General features: G+C 36.9%; 1 protein-coding gene and 1 long non-coding RNA gene across 2 annotated transcripts in view; one reads left to right on the plus strand and one right to left on the minus strand.

Moving 5' to 3' along the window:
• The first annotated feature begins 5,135 nt into the window (after positions 1-5,135).
• Positions 5,136-9,801, plus strand: LOC127523974 (uncharacterized). Its single transcript, XR_007932983.1, has 2 exons — positions 5,136-8,208; positions 8,984-9,801. It is a non-coding gene; the product is annotated as an uncharacterized LOC127523974 (long non-coding RNA).
• A 39-nt stretch (positions 9,802-9,840) lies between these two features.
• Positions 9,841-22,784, minus strand: part of becn1 (beclin 1, autophagy related) — a 109,024-nt gene continuing 96,080 nt past the window's right edge. Inside the window, exons 10-12 of the mRNA XM_051915186.1 lie at positions 19,329-19,389; positions 10,561-10,703; positions 9,841-10,176 (exon numbers count right to left, since the gene is read on the minus strand). Of these exons, the coding sequence (XP_051771146.1) occupies positions 10,008-10,176; positions 10,561-10,703; positions 19,329-19,389 (373 nt within the window). The 3' untranslated portion in view covers positions 9,841-10,007. The remainder of the gene's footprint in view (positions 10,177-10,560; positions 10,704-19,328; positions 19,390-22,784) is intronic.

The raw sequence follows: 22,784 nt of genomic DNA on the forward strand, positions 1-22,784 counted from the left end.
TTTTATTCCTGAATGAATCAGCGTTTTGAACGAATCAACAAATGAATAAATGCCACCTTCCTTAACACAATGACTTACCGCCACTTAGTGGCAATATTACTTTCATAATCCAAGTATCATTTCATTTTGTCATTTCATATTTCTGAATAAAAATGTTGTTTAAAATATTATATTATACAGTTGTAATTGCTGTGTAAATGTATTTACTGTAAGTAGCTACATCTGAAAGCAACTTCATGCAGTTGGTTGATACTGATTTAATTGATACTGATTTAATTAATTGACTGATTTAATTTAAAACAGCCTATAGTGTCATATTATTCTAATTTCTTTGACTAAATTTAAGAATTTAACATTAAAGATAGCATACATATTTAATAAGATTAGGAAAGCAATTCTATATAAAGATAAAAGAAAAATACCCCTGAAAATCATTTGTCCCATTTGGGAAAGTTAATTTCTGACACTGGTAGATGGCATTAGAGAGGCTGTGGGGACAGTCAGGGAAAGTTTAGGTCTCATTTCTTGGTTTCATGTTGAAAGGGTGTTTGTTGTGAATATTTAGGTATATTGACTCAGTTTTTTCAAATTTTTTGTTTAGCTCACGGGCAGCATTTAAAAACAACATGACCACTGGTACTGAGAAATCTACTCACCTTCTGATAAAAGTTGATATATTTCACATATTTACAATATTTGTAGGGAACTTACATGTTTAAAAAGTTGTTGTTGTTGTAAATGTTTGTATCCCCCAGGATCCGTCGCCAGTTTGGGGGTATAAATTCATTGAAAAAAGAATGCTTGTTTAGCAATGCGTGTTACTACATATTAGCCAAAATTTTTAAAACATTTATTCTCTCATAACTTAGAGCAAACATTCTTTGTAAAATTCTGTTGAACAATAAATATAATGCCTATTTATGAATATATTAGCCTACTGTATCATATTTAATATGCAAATTTCTAGGGCCTATAATTTATCAATATGACCAAAACTTTGCTGAAAAAAAAAATCTGTTGTACACAATCTGCTTCATGCCTTCTGCCCTCTAATTGACAGTTCATACTTTTTTTATCAAGTAAAGTCTTTTTTGCTTATAAATTTTTAATAATTTTTATAAAGTAAATGTAAGATAAACATTTACTGGACTGAAGCAACTTAGCTTTACTTGATTATTCATGCATCATTTTTTAATGTTAAAAATAAAAAATCTTTTTATATTTTTTCATGTTAATGTAAATGTCAAATATGACACAACAGGCTTTTGGGGAACATTTATTTGTCCATTTCTCAATCATTGCTATCATTGATTTGACGCGCGTGTGTGTGTATGTATGAAATATGATACTCAAAAAATACATTGTATTAATATATAGTATATGCATGTGTTTTTTGTTGAGCATCATATTTATACATCTGGGTTTTAAAGCTCACATATGCAAATCGATGATAATTGAGAGATGGAAAAATAAATGTTCCCCAAAAGTCTGTTCTTTGACATTTACATTAACATGAAAAATGTAAAAAGTTGTTTTAATTTTTTATATTTAAAAAAAATGGTGTATGAATATGAATAATAGAGTTATTTGTGTCCTAATAAAATGGAAAATAGCAATACATTAATTTCCTGATGTCTCTTTATGGTCTTGCCAACTAAAGGGTTAAATATGAAAACCCTTTATCTCTGGTTTATTGTACAAAGTCTTATTTCAGGGTTCCATTCATATAACTCAAAAAAGTTCACCTTAAAATCATTATGTCAAATTCATATTTCACTAAGGTCAATCTGAAACAACCATTCTGTGGGATAACGACATTATATCAATTTGTGTATAGTGCTGTATGAATAAAAATCATAATATAACTATAATAGATGTGCTGTGAACATAATCTTTGATACGATGTCATTTCTTTTCATATCTGTCATATTATTTCAAGTTCCTCCATTGTCCAATTCTGTATTGCCTAAAAAAAAAAAAAAAAAAAAGAACTGAAAAAACTAGAAAAAGAACTAAAAAAAAAAATGATGAATCAGGGTATCTTCCGTTCATTCATTTTTTGATTTATTATTGAAATCAGAAAAACGAGAAACAAATACAAAAACAAAAAAATTGGCTTGATTTTTCATTTTTTCATTCTGGGGTTGGAAACGAATAATCAGTTTGAATATTCGATCTCTACATGTGGGCTGGAATGAAACGTCTCTTTCCGCTGATTGGTCAACCAGACGTCAAACCATGTCGTCATCAGTTATTCATCGGTTCCGCTCAACAGAATAAAAGTCCCTCACTCTACAGCTATACGGATTCTTAACGCGTTTATTCTACATTTCATCTCTTTTTCATAAATATTAATTTACTTTGCAGCTGCACACAAGTACCCCCTAGCCTACAACTTTGGCACACTGTCTGTTTTATTTAACTGACCAACTATAAAAATCTATCGAAGCTGCTCAACGCACTGGTCAGCGCGGAGCAAATGTACAATACATTAAAGTAAAGTGCAAATCAGTAACCTATCGATTTGAGTGTAAATATGCAGCAGTCATAACTTTTGTTTTAGACAACACCCAGAGTTTTGGACATGGGATGAATTTGAAATATGACATTATTAGTTCCTCAGAGGGGTAATGTTAAATAAATATGTTAAATAAATATAATGTTAAATATAGCCATTATAGTGCTCTCTTAGTTATAAGAAGAAATAACACTAACATTAAAGAGATGAAGAGTATTTTTATAGCCTTTTATTGCCATCTGTCGGTGTCAGAAATTAACTTTAAGGGTTAATTGATTTTCAGGGGATTTTTTTGTTTTTTACCTTTATATAGGATTTTTTCCTAATCTTATTAAATATGTAGGTATGCCATCTTTAATGTTAAGTTCTTAAATTTAGTCAATTAAATTAGAAAAATATGACGCTATAGGTTGTTACCAGTTAAATCAGTATCACCCAAAGGCTTGCAGAGGTGTCAAAGAAGCAGCACCTGAAGTTGCTTTTAGATCTATTTAATGAGATGTTAGATAATGTTGCTCAGAGAAGGCAGAAAATGCGTAGCAGTTACAACTGCATAATTTAATGAGATTAATGTTTTAAACAACATTTTGAATACAGAAATATTAAATGAATGACAAAATGAAACGATATTTGGATTATGAAATTAATGTCGCCAGTAGATGGCAGCAAGTCATTGTGTTAATGAATGAGTCATTTATTCAACCGATTCGTTCAAAACGCTGATTCATTCAGGAATAAATATCAAGTGGATCTCTATAATCTATTGGGCCATTGAATCACTCGGTCAACTGATTTGTTCAAGGAATGAAAGGAATGAAAAACAGGAATGAAGCACTGCTCTGTGCGCTACGAGTCAGTCGAACAACGGTTCTGATCTGCATGGGAAGTTTAGTTGGCAGAGAAAATAAAACAACGTTTTGTGTGACATTCATTAATACTCAATATTAATGAAATAAACCCAGAATATTGCCTAAAACAAAAGTTATAACTATAAGAAAAGGAAAAAATAGCATGTTGCCTATTATATAGGCTACATACTGTATATACGCCAGTGCTAACTTACAATTCCTACACTTCTCTATGAAAAAAAAACAAAAAAACAATATAGAATAGGCCTAATATAGAATAGGCCTAATAGATATGCTGTGACTGTAAAATACACTGAAATAAATATCTTTTCATAGCCTATCTGTTGTAAAATTTCAAATTCATCCCATGCTGTCTAAAACAAAAGACTGCTGCATATTTACACTTAAATCGATGCTATACTTTGCGCTTTACTTCAGTGTATTGTACATTCGCTCCGCGCTGCCCAGTGCGTCGAGCAGCTTCGCTAGATTTTTATAGTTGGTCTTGGTCAGTTAAATAAAACAGACAGTGTGCCAAAGTTGTAGGCTAAGGGGTAGTTGTGTGCAGCTGCAAAGTAAATTAATATTTATGAGATAAACTAATATTGCACGTGTAGATGAATTTATGTCTACTCAGAATTAAGCCCTGACTCTGCACCAGTACGATTTGCGTCAAGCCATTCACTAGTCTGGTTATTTGATGAGAAAGAGATGAAATGTAGAATAAACGCGTTAAAAATCTGTACAGCTGTAGAGCGAGGGACTTTTATTCTGTTGAGCGGAACCGATGAACAACTGATGACAACATGGTTTGATTTCTGGTTGACCAATCAGCAGAAAGAGGCGTTTCATTCTCGCTCACATGTAGAGATCGAATATTCAAACTGCTTATTCGTTTCCAATCTCAGAACGAAAAAAGAAAAATCAAGCCAATTTTTTGTTTTTTCGTTTTCATTTTAAAAAATGAAAAACGAAAAAAGTGTGGTTTTCTCATTTTTCTGATTTCAATAGTAAATCAAAAAACGAATGAACGGAAGATACCCTGATTCTGACGATGACACCATTTAATGTTTGGTTGACCAATCAGCGGAAAGGGGTGTTTCATTCGTTTTTTGATTTAATATTGAAATCGGAAAATGAAAAAAACATTTTCGGCTTGATTTTTCGTTTTTCGTTCAAAATGAATAAACAACTTGAATATTTGATCTGTACATGTAGGCGGGAATGAAACACCCCTTTCCGCTGATTGGTCAACCAAACATTAAACGGTGCCGTCATCAGTTCTTACGCAGTTCAGCGCAGCAGAATAATAGTCCTTCGCTGCGATGGATTCTTAACGCATTTATTGCAACTAACAGTTGCATTTATTATCTTTCTCATCAAACAGCCAGACTAACGAATGGCTTGAGACACAAATCGAGGCAGAGCCTAGACAAGGCTTTCTTCTGTGTGTCCATAAATTCGGCAACTTGCGCGTGTTTATCTCAGAAATATTATCATTATACTAGTTTATCTCAGATATAATATTTTACTAAGCACCTGCACTCACAACTACCAACACCTTTGGCACACTGTCTGTTTTATTAATGCTGACACATATCAAAATCTGTGTGACAACGCTGCGCGACTCACGGGACAGGCAGAGATATAGTGAAGCCCAGACCAGTATCAATTTAAGTCATCATACACAGATGTCATAACTTTTTTAAGGCAATACTCTGAGATTTGGACAATGGAGGAACTTGAAATAATATGACAGATATGAAAAGAAATGACATCGTATCGTAGTTAATATTCACAGCACATCTATTATAGTTCTATTATGACTTTTATTCATACAACACTTAGATGGATATCATAATATCGTTATCCCACAGAATGTTTCAGTGATTGACTTTAGTGAAATATGAATTTGACATAATGATTTAAGGTGAACTTGTTTGAGTTATATGAATGGAACCCTGAAATAAGACTTTGTACAATAAACCAGAGATGAAGGGTTTTCATATTTAATGCCAACTACCAGTGTCAGAAATTAACTTTCATATGGGACAAATGATTTTCAGGGGTATTTTTTTTTTTACCTTTATATAGAACGTCTTTCCTAATCTTATTAAATATGTATGCTATCTATATCTATAATGTTAAATTCTTAAATTTAGTTAAATAAATTAGAATAATATGACACTAGAGGCTGTTATCAATCAGTATCAACCAACTGCATGATACTTTGAGATGTAGCTACTTACAGTAAATACATTTACACAGCAATTACAACTGTATAACATAATGAGATTAATATTTTAAACAACACTTTTATTCAGAAATATGAAATGACAAAATGAAATGATACTTGGATTATGAAAGTAATATCGCCACTAGGTGGCGGTAAGTCATTGTGTTAAGGAAGGAGTCATTTATTCATTTGTCGATTCGTTCAAAACGCTGATTCATTCAGAAATGAAATCAAGTGGCTGTCTATATTAATTGGTCATTTAATCATCTATATTAATGAGTCGTTCAAAGACTCTTATTCATTCAGGAATGAAACAACTCTGTTGCTTTACTGCGAATCAGTCGCTTAACGGTTCTGTGACTTTATTTGCTTTGGAAGTTTAGTTGGCAGATAAAATAACCGTTATGTATGCCATCAGTTAGCCGGCCAATACTTAATATTAATTAAATAATCTCAGCGTATTGCCTCAAACAAAAGTTATGATCTGTGTATGATGACTTAAATTGATACTGGTCTGGGCTTCACTATATCTCTGTGCTGTCCCGTGAGTTGCGCAGCATTGCCACACAGATTTTGATAGGTGGTCAGCAATAATAAAACAGGCAGTGTGCCAAAGGTGTTGGCTATTAGGTAGTTGTGAGTGCAGGTGCTAAGTAAATTGTTATTTCTGAGATAAACTAGAATAATGATAATAATATTTCTGAGCTAAACACGCGTAAGTTGCCGAATTTATGGACACACAGAAGAAAGCCTCTATGCTCTGCCTCGATATGGTAGCCTATGTGTCAAGTCATTCGTTAGTCTGGCTGTTTGATGAAAAAGAGATAGAGATTAAGATTAAATGTAAATTTAAAAGAGATTATATGTAGTTGCAATAAACGTTGCAATCCATCGCAGCGAAGGACTATTATTCTGCTGCACGGAACTGCGGAAGAAATGATGACTGCACCGTTTAATATTTGGTTGACCAATCAGCGGAAAGGGGTGTTTCATTCCCGCCCACATGTACAGATCAAATATTCAAGTTGTTTATTCATTTTCTACCCCTGAACGAAAAACGAAAAATCAAGCCGAAATCTTGTTTTTCGTTTTGTTTGAAAAAAATGAAAAACGAAAAAGGTGCCGTTTTTCATTTTCCGATTTCAATAATAAATAAAAATTAAAAAAAACGAATGACCAAAAGATACACGGACCTTCAATCCCGCCCACATGTTGAGATCAAATATTCAAATTGTTTATTCATTTTCCACCCCTGAACAAAAACCGAAAAATCAAGCCGAATTCTTGTTTTTCGTTTTGTTTAAAAAAAATATGAAAAACGAAAAAGGTGCCGTTTTTTCATTTTCCGATTTCAATATTAAATCAAAAAACGAATGACCAAAAGATAAACAGACCGGGGGGTCAAATAAGTTATCTTATCGGCTCACTCGGGGTACAGCTGCGCTTATGAGTGGCGAATGCAGTGATGGACAGCTTTCCTTATTCGACTCGTGTTTGGATTTCATGTGATTTCTCATTTTAGTGGTGATATTATGATAACTCAGTTTCATTGATTAATTTGATCAAAAGTAATTCCATTTTGTAAGATCATTTTAACTGAGTAATTCCAAACTTTGCGAGGCAGACGACGACAGTCTTTGATCAAATAAAATCAACTTGTTAACGCGCTCCACAGCGCCACCCAGTGCATTTAGTTATAACTGAGTCTTGTGCTTGAGATTTATCATTGATTCACTGCATTTAAGGCCAGCAAAGCAACATAGTAAAAGTCAAATAGTATTTTTATTTTTCGATTAATAATTACAGATTGAATATTCGAGTATTCTTGCCCTAGTTACCAGTCTGACCGATTAGGCCATGACTGCCCTGCGACTTTTAGGTGCGCTAAAATAAAATCCCGCCCTCTATTGAATATTCCATTTCAATTTATACATCACAACACTGAAAAAGTCAGTTGCAACTGGACACGTGGACTTTAACATTGTTGTTTATTGTCTTAATACTGTGAAGCTGCTTTGAGACAATCTGTATTGTATAAAGCACTGGATAAATGAAATATATAGAAAGTTTTGCTTTTTTGCCAAAAGCTGCACAGCCAAAGGTATTAATCGGTAACACTTTACAATAAGGGTACATGAATAATCACGAACTAATACCTGAATTAATACTTAATTCAACATGAACTAATGATTATTAAAGGCATGAACTAATCATGAACCAATTAGGAGCTATCCTTAACTACAACTTCAATCATATGGATTCACCCATGAATAACGGCAGCCTTAACTACATGTTAGTACATGTTTGATAGTTAATGCATTAATTTACTTTTATGGCTAAACCAAATTAAACAACCTCTTTAAGAAGAAAGAAGTACTCTGACTTTGAAATAAATTTAAATAATATTATCATAGTTTGACTGCAGCTTTGTCATAAACATCACTGGATAGCACAGGATTAGTTGATCCTCCTCATCAAAAATACTAAATACACTAATAACTGATCTTAAAAGTTCTTTATCTGTTTTGTGTTATTCTCTTTCCCTTCCCGTCTGGATGGAGATTGAACTGTACTGATAAACAGCAAACATTCTAACCATGATTCCAGTTTGGTCAATTTTTGGGAACTGTTCCACAAATGTTCTTTGTGGGTTTTGAATTTTAAGTCTTTATGATCAGTTATTGGTGTATTTAGTATTTTTTTTTTTATGAGGATCAACTAATCCTGTGCCATACAGTGATGTTTATGACAAAGCTGCAGTCAAAAGTTCAAACTATGATAATATTATTTAAATTTGTTTCAAAGTCAGAGTACTTCTTATTTCTTCTTAAAGAGGCTGTTTATTTGGTTTAGCCATAAATCTTAATGCATTTTCTATCAAACATGTACTAACATGTAGTTAAAGCTGCCGTTATTCATGTATGAATCCATATGACTCCAGTTGTAGTTAGGGTTTATTAGTTCATGCTGTCAATAATCATTAGTTCATGCTGAATTAAGTATTAATTCAGGTATTAGTACATGATTATTCATGTACCCTTATTGTAAAGTGTTACAGATTAATCTATGTAATACCACAACAATGGTTCATGCCTTTGTTGCAAGAAAAAAAAACCCAACAGTTTAGAATTAACAACAGAAGCTTGGGCATTGGTATTTAATGGGGTGGCCAGAGGGATACACTAAAATGAACACTGAAAAAAGGGGTAACCTGAAATATGCTGTATACTGTACATGCTTGCCTGTGAGTTCTGTCCCATTTCAAGTTCAAATCGATCTTCCCACAAACATGCAGTATGATTAAAATGACATGGTAAAACACGCAGTGGCGAGTAATATGGTTTTGACGAATTGTGGGGGCGGGGGGGGGGGGTGGTTCAGTGGGCTGGCCACAGTTTTTTAGGGGTGATCATGGCCCCCCACTTGGAGGCATAACTACTTGGGCAGTTTATAAGGAAGATGCCTAAGAAAGTATTTCTAGACACAAGAGCATTTTAAGAACAAAAACAGACAAGATTTTTCAAAATAAAACATTAGTCTTTCAGTTTGGTAACTGAAATATAAACAGAATAATTTTGGACTATAGACAGACTATTAATTTATTGATGTTTTGCATCATGGACGAAATACCACCTTGGGTTGGCATTATTTTTCAATAATTCAGTGTTGCTTGGGCCAATATTTCTTACATATATTACTCCTAATTTAGTTTGCTTCATCAGCCCATTCACATATACCTTCAATGAAAAAAAAGTTCATTATTGAATTACCTAAAAAAGAAAGTTGAAAAATGTTTATTGTTATTTTATAGTTAAAATGGGTATGTACACATAAATATCATGAGTAGCTGATGTCTGTTCCATAAGCCTTTTGTAGGTGAAGCATTTCTAAATCTATACAGTATTTGTATATTTTATTACCTTGCTGTGATTACAAATACTATTTAAAATAGCTTGTGATGTTTTTCAGTTATAAGTTGCTTTGACATGACCGGTTTCTGTATTTGAACTTAGCCCTATATAAGCAAGATATTAATGAATATGAAACATCTATATGGCTGAGTAAGAATAACCAATATACACCAACTAACTCCCATTATAGTTACACTTGACTCCTGGGGAGTTCCAGACAAGAAAACATTCAAGTATAGGCTGAAAACCATCCCCCCACCCCCTCCTCATCTCGAATACTCCTAGTTATCCTCATGAAAAATACCACAATACCACCAGTAACACAAATTCACATTACTTGTATTTTAATATTTAATTATATTCCATTTTCTGTTTTCTAACAAAATGATTGTGATGGAAGTTGAGTTCACTCAAAAAAGTAATTTCCCATCCAAGTACTATGAAGATTTCAAGTGATTTCCTTGTCATGGATCAGGTGAGAGTCGAGCTTAAATCTAGCGGTTGTAAAACTGCGAGGAGACCCAGGCCAGACCCCACTTCAGGTTAGTGAGCATGAACTTGAGGGCTTTGGTCCATTGTTCCTCTGAGTTAAACTGAGTCTTAATAGAGTAAGAACCTCCACTGCCACCTGTGTCCTCAATCTTTCCTTTGTCCACATCCATTCTAAATACAGAAGACAAACAGAATGCATCAAACACAAACAAAGTGTTTCCTGCTCTTACAATGATAGAGTTTTAAAACTATGTTGGTAAAGTCATAGATATTGGCACATACATGTAACACTGAACATCTCACTCAACACCAAATATTGGCAGATTAATTGGCCTTAGCAAAAAAGTAAAAGCATGTTTAGCACTATCTATGACTTGATTAATAGCCTGATAGTTGGTCATTTTGAGATTATCAGTGTTGCCAACAACTATCCTCGCTTGGCTGATTAGAATTAGCTTTCATTTGCACCAGCTACAGTTATATCTTCCAACAGCCTGGTGATATATAATGGCATGCATTTTTTTTTATATAAATTTATCTTCTGTACATTCTTACCTATAAGGAAGACAGAAGCCTGTGTCACCCTTTTCCACCTCCTCTTTAAACTGCTGGACACAGTCAAGGAAGGCCACCATTGCATGGTCAAATTTATTATCCCAGAAAAAGCGCAGACCACCTGAGCAATACAATGGCAACTCCTACAACAGGAAACAGAAGCAAAAATATGCTGATGATGCGACTTGTACATTTCCTCCAAGACTTTTTTAAAGGACAGTGTCTTCCTGATCATTAAATTAATCCCACTAAGAAATGCAAATAACTAGGGCTGTCAGGTGATTAAAAATTACAATCTAATTAATTACACAATGTGGCGATTAATTAATCTAATCACAAATCTACTGCACTTCAAGTTTGGCTGAGAAACTACCTCCACAATATAAATTCACTGTTGTATTAAATAAGAAAAACATCAAATAACAATTACAAAAAGTAGCTTTAGAAAGAAATTATATATATATATAAGAGTTAATTTGCAAAAACAGATAACTCAGTTTTTATTAATTCTCACAAAACATTTTTTTTTATTGTGCATTCCAAGTAATATCAATCAAACTGCAGTTGGGTTGTTTTGATTAAGTAATAATAACTCCAAAAACTACAGGTAACTTACAAAATTAAAGTTCATTGAAAGTATGTTTATATATATATTGAAAGTTTGTTTCTTAGCAAAAGCAGATAACCCCAACAGACGTTTTTTGGCAAAAGCAGGTAACTCCACATTTCAGTTAAACAAAACCAAGTAATTGCTTTGTAATTGTATTTAAAACACACTCAAACACACACACACACACACACACACACACACACACACACACACACACTAACAGATTGACACACATACACACACAAACAAACGCAAAAGAACAACCAACGGTTCAGCATATAAGACGTGCATGGTATACATGGACTTGCAGGAGTCTAAATTATAAATCTTTTTGAAGTGACTAGAAGCCTTGTAACCTGATCTGAATACTGCGCGCTGATTTGCTAAAACGGACTTATTGGTTTCTGTAATCTGTACACAAACGACAAGGGCGCTTGTCAGTTTCTGCTGTAAAATGTGAACTCACGATGCTGTGACAGTGGACAAAAGCGAATGCTCTGCATACCCAAGCCATTTGTGGACTCGCTAATTAATATTAACACTATAAATTACTATAAATAAATTCTTTTGAGGTGTACCATAAAGCTTACATGATAAAATGTTGGTAATACGTATGCAACTGTCCGTCATATATTTATTTGACAATCCACGGAAATTTTCTTCAAATCTGCCAGTGACGGAGGGTTCGGGTGTGCTGATCTTACGCTGCATTCACATGGGGTGTCGGCGTTAACGCTTTTCATTTACTTTGAATGGGTGACGTCATGCATTGCCGAAATGCATGACGTCTGAATTGTGGGTTCCATCGCGTCGCTTCACTCTTGTTGCTCGTGGCAGAAGTTGAAGATTTCTCAACTTTTCAAGCGCCAACGCAGGCGTCAGCCAATCAAATCACAGACGCTAGCCAACTGCATTCACGAAACACCGGGAAGTAATGTGATTGGCTGTTGTACTATGACGGTCGCGTCAGTGCAAGCTTCAGACACGCCCTCCGTCAAGCGTTGACGCCGACGGCCCGTGTGAATGCAGCATTACAGCAGCTTTGGCGCCCATGCTCTGTTGTTATGTATCGTCATCAGTGTCGCATGTTCTCATTGGTTTGCTGGCCTATGAATGATTTAGAGCGCAGGGTAAGCTGTCCGTGAATCGCTCGCCTAAGAAGAAAAATGTGCTGCTGCTGTCAGATCTCGATCTCCGAAAAGCACATTGTATTGGACACAAAACTAACTAGACTAAATCAAATTAAAAAGTCATAACTGAAACTGTTTTCCTAGTATTTTATTTTCTCCATAAGGCAATTTATATTTACGAAAACTTATAGACTAAAATGTTAAAGACAGATTGTAAGCAGACCTACTGTAACTATCCGAGTTTGGAATCGATGGTCTTCGTTTGTTAATGCCACCGATTTGCATTATTTTAACGTATTTTTTTTTAAAAGAATAGCCTACTCATATTTTTATTTATATTGGGTTTAATTAATTCATATTTGTAATAGGCTAATAATAGGCCTATTTATTATGTCTTATTTTTAATTCTTAATCTAAAAATATACTTCTTCTGGCATATATTTAAACTGACACCTGTCTTAGTGTTTATTTGTTTAGATCTAAGACTTTTACTAAGCCGACGCGCCGTACCGTTAAAGGTGACGTAGGCTATGGCTGTGTCCGAAATCGCCCCTATACCCTTAAATAGGGCACTATATTTGAGGGGACAGCCATTTGTAGTGGTGTCCGAAACCATAGTGGATGATGTTGAGTGCACTCATTCAATCCCATAATGCACCGCAATAATGAGTGTACAACCGATGCACGCTCAACGGCTAGAGAAAACCCATAATGCACTGTGAGAGTCGCTCGTGTGAATTCGCGCGTCTCGCCAGGAGATGGCGCCCGCAGCTGAATCAATCATCCATTCATTTTCCAAACTGTGCTGGTCCAATATAATATCATACAGGTATAATTTCCTTTTTAATTGATTATTAAATCGTTTAATTAAGGTTTGTACATGTTAGTTTTCATGGCAGAGTTTAACATAATTATTCTGGAGCTGCCAGTTTACTACATTTCAAATGATTATTAAACAATATATTGCACTCGTTACTCGTGTGATATTGCTTAACTATATCATATGATATAAATACGAGACACTAACTCATACAGGTGCATTTTTGCCCTGATATCTTGAATTTTAGGGGCATTATAAGTACATTATATACTGCCCCATCACAAATGAGTTGTTGCCCTGCTTCATGTTCGTCAGCAATCACTTTTATGAAATGCAAGATGAACTACGCAGGTCTGGGGCGGGACGGGTGTGTTAATTATTTTAACATTATTTTTTCCCATAACTTATTAAGTTAACGTGTTAAATCGACAGCCCTAAAATAACCTTTTTATGTATTTTATGTCACCTTTTATCATATTTGTTTTACACTGGCTTTTTAGTTTTTACTTTCAAGAAATGCACATTAGTTTTTGCAAATTGGTTGACAATCTACACTCACATAAGATGAAGGCTCCAGTCTTATCACTATTCTAGAATAAAAACTCTTTTTTCTACATAAAGAAGGCCCTCTCTCCTCTTGGTGGCTGCCATATCGAGATGACCAGCTAAAGATTTCCCACTGAGGTGATGTGAAAAGTATGTTTTGGTCGATACTAAATATTAGACTAAAAATATATAACCATCTAGTCTTTCTGTAGTAACGACACAAAACTTTACATTCCACTGCACTGTAAAAAAATAAAGTTGAGCTAACTTAAAAAAAAAAAAAAAAAAAAAAAAAATGAGGCAAATTATCACATTCAACTTTTTAAGTTAACTCAACTAATTTGCTCCAGTTAAAATCAACTTAAATACTTTTGTTCATCTAATGAATACCAGGTAATCTTTTGAACTTAAAACTTCTTGTTAAGAAGTTAATACTTGAGAATCTAAGTAAGGTCAACAAAACATCTTTTGTTAGCAACATGTTTAGAGCATTCTTGTTAAGTTCACTCAAGATAATAAACTCACTCATCCCAAATAATCTTTGTTCAATCTATTTTTACATTTGCTAGAAGAAAATGTTGCTAACAAAAGTTTTTTTTTTTTTTTGTTGACCTTACTTAGATTCTCAAGCATTTGTCCAAAACTTGTCCAAATGTTGTCCCAGCTTTACAAATTGAGTTATTTGAACAAACATTTTTACATTCAACTATGCTACTTTTCATTGCAACTTTTGCAACTTATTTGCCTGGACGAAATGGATAAACTGTGTGCCTCTAGTTTTAAGAGGCAAATGATTTTCATGTCGTGTAGTTAAAGAAGGGTTTGTTAGAACTAAACTGATGGTTTGCTCAAGGCTGTTGATCTGCTAAATTTTCAAACAATGCTATAACTTCTTGCTTTCTTGTATTCTGCTTCAGCTCTCTCTCTGTATGCATGTATGTGTGTGAATGTTAGAGTAGTTTAAGTGTTTAGTCTAGTTAATGAAGTCTTGTTCATGTCACATGTAAAGTTGTCTGTGTTTCATACTCATATACTGGAGTCCCTAATCACGCAGATTCTGACTACAAGCTCTGAGTAGTACTGTACAGTAAGAATGTTATTTCCCATAACCCGGAAATTAACATTTCTTATAATTAATAACTGGACAAACAGATTAATCGATTGTAATATTAATTTTACTACATTAAGTTAATTCTATTAACTGATCCAAATATTTATAATTAATTATAGCTAGTTATAATTAATTAATCATATTTCTCTTGAGCTAATTTGCTACAAAGTCAACAATGCTTTTCTCATGCATTTTTTTGTTTTTCTTATTTGGCAGATGCCATGATGACCATCTTCCTGGCAGCAACAGAGTTTGAGTAAAGGAAGGCAATTCGGAGGCATTTTAAACAAGCACCAAGGAGAGCAAGGGGTGGTTATGGAAATAAAACCAACAATTAATAATGTTGTTTTATAAACCAACAAAAGTGTTAACATTTGTTGTTGTTGTTGTTGTTGTTGTTTTTTACTTTTTATTTTGTAATTTTTTATATTTTTATTATCTTAAGTTGTTACAATTTTCCTTATTTTTAACAAACTTTATATTTAATTGTATTATATTTGTAATATTTTATTTTCATTATTTTTTATATTTTTATCATTTTGTATTATCTTAACTTGTCTAAGCTGTTAAAATGTTCTTATTCTAAATAAAACCTTTACATTTAATATGTTTGGATGGATTGCCATTTATGAGAACTGGTATATTTGAGTGAAAAGAATCATTTAGCTGTTATTTTGTTGTCTATTACATGTATATATCAGTGGCGAGCGATGACTTTTTTAACCGGGTATGCTGGGTGGTGCGTCATGTAAAAAAATGTGGCCGATGCAGTTGTTGAATGGGTTTATAGCTAATACGCTCAGTGTTAGTTTACTCATTTGCTTGCTCATCACAAATAGCAACACAGCGAAAAGTATTTCTAATATGTTGGACTTTTTATTGAGAGTAGCCCATATTTACCTGTTGAGACGTGCCTTCACAAGCACCTGTAAGAGCTTTTGTGATGTTTGAGTCGATGGAGGCGCGACACGAGAAAGGTGCGTTTGCAAAATATGCTGTATTTTTATAATCCACTAGGTGCCGCTAGTGTCATACAAACAACATACTTCACCTTTAAACGTATCAGTTTAGGACACAGAGATGACAAATAAAAAACACCATGGCGTCAATTTAAATGTATGCCAGAAGTACTTTTTAAATTAATAATTAAAAATAAGTATAACATAATTAGTATTAGCAGTCTATTATAAATTAAAAAAATAAAATGTAATTATAATAAATATAAGTAGGCTATAATAAATAAAAATATCAGTATTGTTTAAAAATAAGTTGAAATTATGCAAACTGATGACTTTAACAAACGCAAAGACTATCGATTAACATCCTCTGATAGCCCTAGTTACAGTTGGACTGTCTTAAACAATTTATAAGTTTTCATAAAAAAATCCCTATGGAGAAAATGAAATACTATGAAAATAGTTTTAGTTATGATTTTTTCCCCCATTTGGTTGAGTCTAGTTAGTTTTGTATCAAATACAATGTGATTTTCGGTGATCGAGATTTGGCAGCAGCTCATTTTTCCTCTTGGGCGAGCGATCCGCTCACAGTTTATCCTGCCATGTAATTCGCCATAAGGCGGGTGCACACTGTGCGATTTTGGCCACGATTTGGTCGTCTGAGACAAATTTTGAGAATCCTAAAAGATTCTTATAATCCTAGGCAAAAATCTGTAGTCTTTGATCGCTAGTTTAACATGTTCACCGACAGCCGATTAATGGCCGTTGCGATCAAATTTTACATCCAACGAAATTCTGGCAGTGTCAGAAGATTTGGCGCACAGTCCTGTAGTGTGATTTCTCCAGCGACAAATGTCAAATTGTCTTCATTTTTCAAGATAAGCCCTGATCAAAATTAACGCTAGAGATTTCTTTGTTAGCCACCATTTCAGTCCTACGTGTAATGCAGCTCACTGTCACCGAATGTGTGTGGGTTGATGGTGTAAAACTCTGGACAAGTTTTCAAGCGCACGTCCGTTTTTAACGTGTCTTGACTGTCGTACAGTCTGACATATAGGACAGCTGAGATCCCACAGTGTGACATGAGGATCATGTTCGTACAGTTTGACAAGCAACAATTAGAAAGGACTATTATAAATTGCACAGTGTGCACCCGCCTATAAGCCAGCAAACCAATGAGAACGCGGGACAATGATGACGTTCCATAACAAAAGGGCGAAGGCGCAAAAGCTGCTGTAGATCAGTTTACCCGGAAGTCTACGTAATGGCAGATTTAAAGAAAATTACCGTCGTTTGGCAAATAAATAAATTACGGACAGTTACATACGCATTACGAATCATGTAGGCTTTATGGTGCACATCAAACAAGGGATTTAACAGAAATTTATAATGTTAATATTAATTGCTGTGTCCACGAATGGCTTGGGTATGCAGAGCATTCACAGCTTATATGGACCGCACGCCACTGGTATATACTGTATGTAGTCAATCATTAGCTGTATATTTGATGACTAGTCCAATCTTGGGCTGTGGTTAGACATCTATAAGATTTTGTCGTCACAATTTTTACTGACAGCCCAAATTCAGCCTTGTTTTAGCCTAGACCCATATTCACTGTCTATTTGTCATATATATGTAGTTGTTCAATAGCGGTCTAATTGATGACTATTCTACTCTTGGGCTATGGTTAGACATCTATTAGATTTTCACTGACAGCCCAAATTTTGCCTTGTTTTAGCCTAGACATCAGGGCTGTGTTTTTACGGCTATTAGACAAATTTTAAACACAAAATTGCTTGCTGTGGAGCCACTGACTTGACTTACTTGGTTTGTGTGCACAAGACTTGAGAGTTTATGGTAGGGACTTGAGAATTACTTGCTCCCCTCTTATATTTTTGGTTCACAAACTGAAAGATTATCATTTTCGAATGCGTATGCATGCACATGCTCTCTTGTAAAGTGCTCATGGCATGCAGCTGTGCACTAATCTTGTCAGTATAATAACTAAAATTAAAGCTGCAAGCAGCGATGAAAGAGCCCTCGCACCTGGGCTCACCGTCACCCGTTGGCCTTAGGAAAACAGTGAACAGTGGTTGACACGCATGTAAGCAAGTAAATACAGGAGAATTATGGCAGTCATTTCGACGTGCCACACTTCCTGCTGCCAACAGGTGGCTCTTTGACTGTTACTGAATATTGCCATATAGATGTCTTTAGGTCAGGACTATTATCAAACGTAATCACATACATTAGCACTTAGCCAAGTGTTGCATGATTTAACATGTTTCTAGCATGTTTGGTACTTCGTGGCATATTTAAATGTGTTTCTGGGAGTGAATTACAGTGTAAAGCATGCCATTTCCTGTTGCCAGCAGGTGGCGCTATGACTAACGGAATATTGGCATGTAGATGTCTTCAGGCCAGGACTCTTGTCACACATGTGAAGTTTGGGGCAGATCGGACATTGTATGCCTGAGTTACAACAGCTTCCTCTTTCATGGCGAAACATCAGACTTTGTCAGGCCTCCACGGACGCGCCCTCCAGCAAAAACTCAAGATCTCTGCAATTTATCATCGCTAAGGCCTTAAGATTAGACTGACAACATATGATGTTGATCTGGTTTAATCTCTATGAGGAGTTAATCACAGTGTAAACGGGACATTTCCTGTTTCCCACAGGTGGCGCTATGACTATAACTGATTATTGCCATGTAGATGTCTTCATGCCAGGACTCTAATAAAACATGTGAAGTTTGGGGCAGATAGGACATTGTATGTCTGAGTTACATCAACTTCCTGTTTTATGGCGAGACATCAAATTTTGTCAGGCCGCCACGGACACGCCGTTCAGCGAAAACTCTAGATTTTCGCAATTTAACGTCACAAAGGCCTTTTGATTAGACTGACCAAATATGATGTTGATCTGATTAAAGCTCTAGGAGGAGTTCGTTAAAGTACAATGTCTGGAAATGGCAAAAACTGCAAACATTTTGCAGAGAAAACTCAAAATATCTTACTTCCTGTTGGGTTTACAGATTTTGCACCCTGGGACTTTTTTGTAGGTATTGGGCTGTTACATGTGTTTACCACATTTCATACTTGTACGTGAAACGTAGCACGAAGAGCGCTTATTTTATAGGTGGTGCTATCGAGCCATTTTACCACACCTAATTCTGAAACCCATATCAGACGTAAATTTTCACCACTTCTGACGCGTGTGCAAAGTTTCATGAGTTTTCTCCTCCATGTTTAGGCCCTCAAAAATGTGATTCATTTCGGAGAAGAATAATTATTGACCGAGCAATTACAATAGGGTCCTCACACCATCGGTGCTCGGGCCCTAATAAAAACTATATTATATTATATATATATATATATATATATACCAAGCTCGAAATTTGTGGGATTTGTGAAGTCACAAGGGCAAATAAGATCTAAACAAGATTTAAATAAGAATGTCTCTAGAGCAAGACACGGGTGCCTAGCTCTACAACATCACACCACTGAATCGTTAAATTTGACTCGCTTTGTGTACCTATAAAATCTTTTTTTCCTTCTTCTTCATGTATTAATAAAGTTTATATGTGGCACTTACCTTAGACTTATCTGTGAGAGATTCCAAATATGAATGGTTTCCATAAGGAACTAGTCGATATCTACAAAGAGAACATAAACCATATGAGAACATTTCACAATTTATGTTAATCATGAAGGCTTTACAATGGCTTGGAAATTATGCTACAGTGGATGCATTTCGTTGCCGTAAATGGGTGCCCCGTTCTATTTCTGACGTACTACATGTTTGAGCTAATAAGAGAACGGATCTGGAATGTGTAAAGCTTTTAAGGGTAACACTTTACAATAAGGTTCATTAGTTAAACATTAGTTAATGTATCAACTAACATTAACTAACCATGAGCAATACATTTGTTACTGTATTTACTAATCTTCGTTAACGTTAGTTCATGAAAATACAGTTGTTCATTGTTTGTTCATGTTAGTTCACAGTGCATTAACTAATGTTAACAAGATTTTAATAATGTATTAGTAAATGTTGAAATTAACATTAACAAAGATTAATAAATGCTGTATAAGTGCAGTTCATTATTAGTTCATGTTAACTAATTGTCACAGACACGCCAGGCTCCACCATCCACCAATCACAGCGCACTCCATCTCCTGAGTTCTGATCACCGGCACCTGCACCTCATCACCACCAGTATAAAGAACACTCACACTCACAACCACATTCTCGTCTCGTTTGCATCTAAACTTACCTGTATGCTTACCTCAAGGACTCCTACCAAACTACTTACCTGTCTCCAGCGTCTCCTGTTCTCCTCGTGTGATCTCCAGTCTGTGTGTGAGTGTTCTCATTGTTCAACGTCCATCTTCTCCAACGCCATTCAAGATCTTCACGTCTACAACCACAACAGGACAGTATCACTTATCTTCACTCCAGTTAATCACGTTTACGTTGCCTCATACTCGCCTGCACTGCTGTTTTACTCTGCTGGTATCAATAAACATCCCTGTCTGTGATCTCCTGTCTCCGACCCTTCTGTGTTGTAACAGAAGACCGGACCACAACATCCAGATACCAGCATGAGCCACCCGGATCCCTTCCAAGAGCTCGTTGACGCCCTGCGCCGAGCTCTCATGAATATGCTTTACAATTTAGAATGCTAGCTGCCTCAAGTGGTTGGAATGAACAAGCCCTTATCACCACCTACCGGCAAGGATTGGATCCTCGGGTGCGGTTGCATCTCGCTGCATACGAGGACTCCATCGGCCTAGAGCGCTTCATCCAGCTTTGCCTCTCGTATGCAGTCGTGTATCGAAGAACACCAGGGCCAGCCACTGTTCAACACCCTCCTCCGTCGGCCAGAATCCGTCAGCCCTCCAGAACCAGCCAACGAGCCCATGCAAATGGAAAATTCAAGACTCACTTCTACTGAGCGACAAAGGCAGCTGACCCTGAATCTATGCCTCTATTGTGGTTCTCCTGGGCATGTAATCTCCGCATGCCTAATTCGTCCTCCGCGTCCCATGGTGAGTACCATCATTCCCTCCATGAATAAGATGAAGCCACTCACTGCTGTCGTAAACCTTACTGCTGCTGATTCCATTCCAGTGGTGGCGCTCCTCGATTCAGGATCAGCAGGCAACTTCATCTCCGGCGCCCTCTGTCGACAACTCAAGCTCAAGACCTCGCCATCTCCGACCACCTACCAGATCCACTCAGTAACAGGAGACTCCTCAGTAGAAGGCACGTACGTCGCTGTGTCGGACCTATCCATCTTCAAGTCGGAGTGCTGCACCATGAAAATATACATCTGCTGGTTCTGGAGGAATCCACCTCTGACGTGATTCTAGGGCGCCCCTGGTTGGAGCAGCATAACCCCGTCATTTCCTGGGGTAATGGCGAGATCCTGAAGTGGGGCGAAACATGTTTCTCCAACTGCATCTCCGAGTTTCCAGTTCCTTCGTCTCCTCGTTCTGAAGATCTCTCCATCTGTGCCACTTCCATCGAAAGCCCAGTTAAGAAACGTTCTGTCGATATACCATCATGTTACGCCCCCTTCAGTGACGTCTTCTGCCCGCAAAGAGCCTCCAAGCTGCCTCCACACCGGCCATGGGACTGCGCCATCGATCTGCTTCCGGGTGAGTCAGTGCCCAGGGGAAGAATCTACCCCCTGTCAATCCTGGAGGAGAAGGCCATGGAAGAATACATCAAGGAGGCCCTAGCTCAAGGTTACATCCGCCTGTCTACTTCCCCTGCTGCTTCGAGTTTCTTCTTTGTGGCAAAAAAGGACGGAGGCTTGCGGCCATGTATTGACTACCGTGCCCTCAACAAAATCACAGTCAAGTTCCGATACCCCCTTCCTCTCGTCCCAGCTGCCCTGGAACATCTCCGTGGTGCCACTGTGTTCACCAAGCTGGACCTCCGCAGCGCGTATAACCTCATCCGGATACGTGAGGGGGACAAGTGGAAGACCGCCTTCGTGACACCTACCGGCCACTATGAATATCTTGTTATGCCGTATGGCCTGGTCAACACCCCCTCCGTATTCCAGGACTTCATACACGAGGTGCTCTGGGAGTTTCTCCACAAGTTCATGCTAGTCTACATCGACGACATCTTGATCTACTCCCGGAGCTTGGCCGAACATCGCCACCACGTTGCGGAGGTCCTCCAACGCCTGAGAGAATTTCGTCTCTTCTTGAAAGCTGAAAAATGTTCCTTCCACCAACCCTCAGTGCACTTCTTGGGATACATCATCGACCACAGTGGCATCCGGATGGACGAGGGGAAGGTGGAGGCCATTAAGACCTGGCCCACTCCATCCACCATTAAGAACTCCAGCGCTTCTTTGGTTTTGCTAATTTCTACCGCTGGTTCATCAAGAATTACAGCTCCATCGCCCATCCACTTACCAACCTTCTCCGGAATAAGCCCAAGTCTCTGTCCTGGACACCAGCTGCCACCAACGCCTTCGAAACCCTCAAGGAAGCCTTCTCCACCACTCCCCTCCTCGTCCACCCCAATCCAGACCTGCCCTTCGTAGTGGAGGTGGACGCCTCCACCACTGGAGTGGGAGCGGTTCTATCTCAGCAGCAGGGGACCCCAAGTAGACTCCATCCATGTGCCTTCTCCCGCAAGCTCAACCCGGCGGAGACCAACTACGACATCGGTAACCGCGAGCTCCTGGCCGTGAAGTTGGCCCTTGAAGAGTGGAGGCATTGGCTGGAGGGGGCTAAACATCCCTTCCTTGTTCTTACTGACCACAAGAACTTGGAGTACCTGCGAGCTGCTAAAAGACTGAACCCTCGACAAGCACGCTGGTCATTATTCTTCACCCGTTTTGACTTCTCCATCTCCTATCGCCCCAGCTCCAAAAACGTCAAGGCGGATGCCCCATCTCGTCTCCATGCTCCCGAGGAAAGGTCAGAAGAACCAGAAACCGTTCTCCCTAAAACCATCCTCGTCAGTCCTATCACCTGGTCAGAAGAAACTTTGCCCTCCTCCAATGCCTCTACCAACGCTCCC

The sequence above is a fragment of the Ctenopharyngodon idella genome, chromosome 12 (genome assembly GCF_019924925.1).
Source record: "Ctenopharyngodon idella isolate HZGC_01 chromosome 12, HZGC01, whole genome shotgun sequence".
NCBI classification, from domain to species: domain Eukaryota; kingdom Metazoa; phylum Chordata; class Actinopteri; order Cypriniformes; family Xenocyprididae; genus Ctenopharyngodon; species Ctenopharyngodon idella.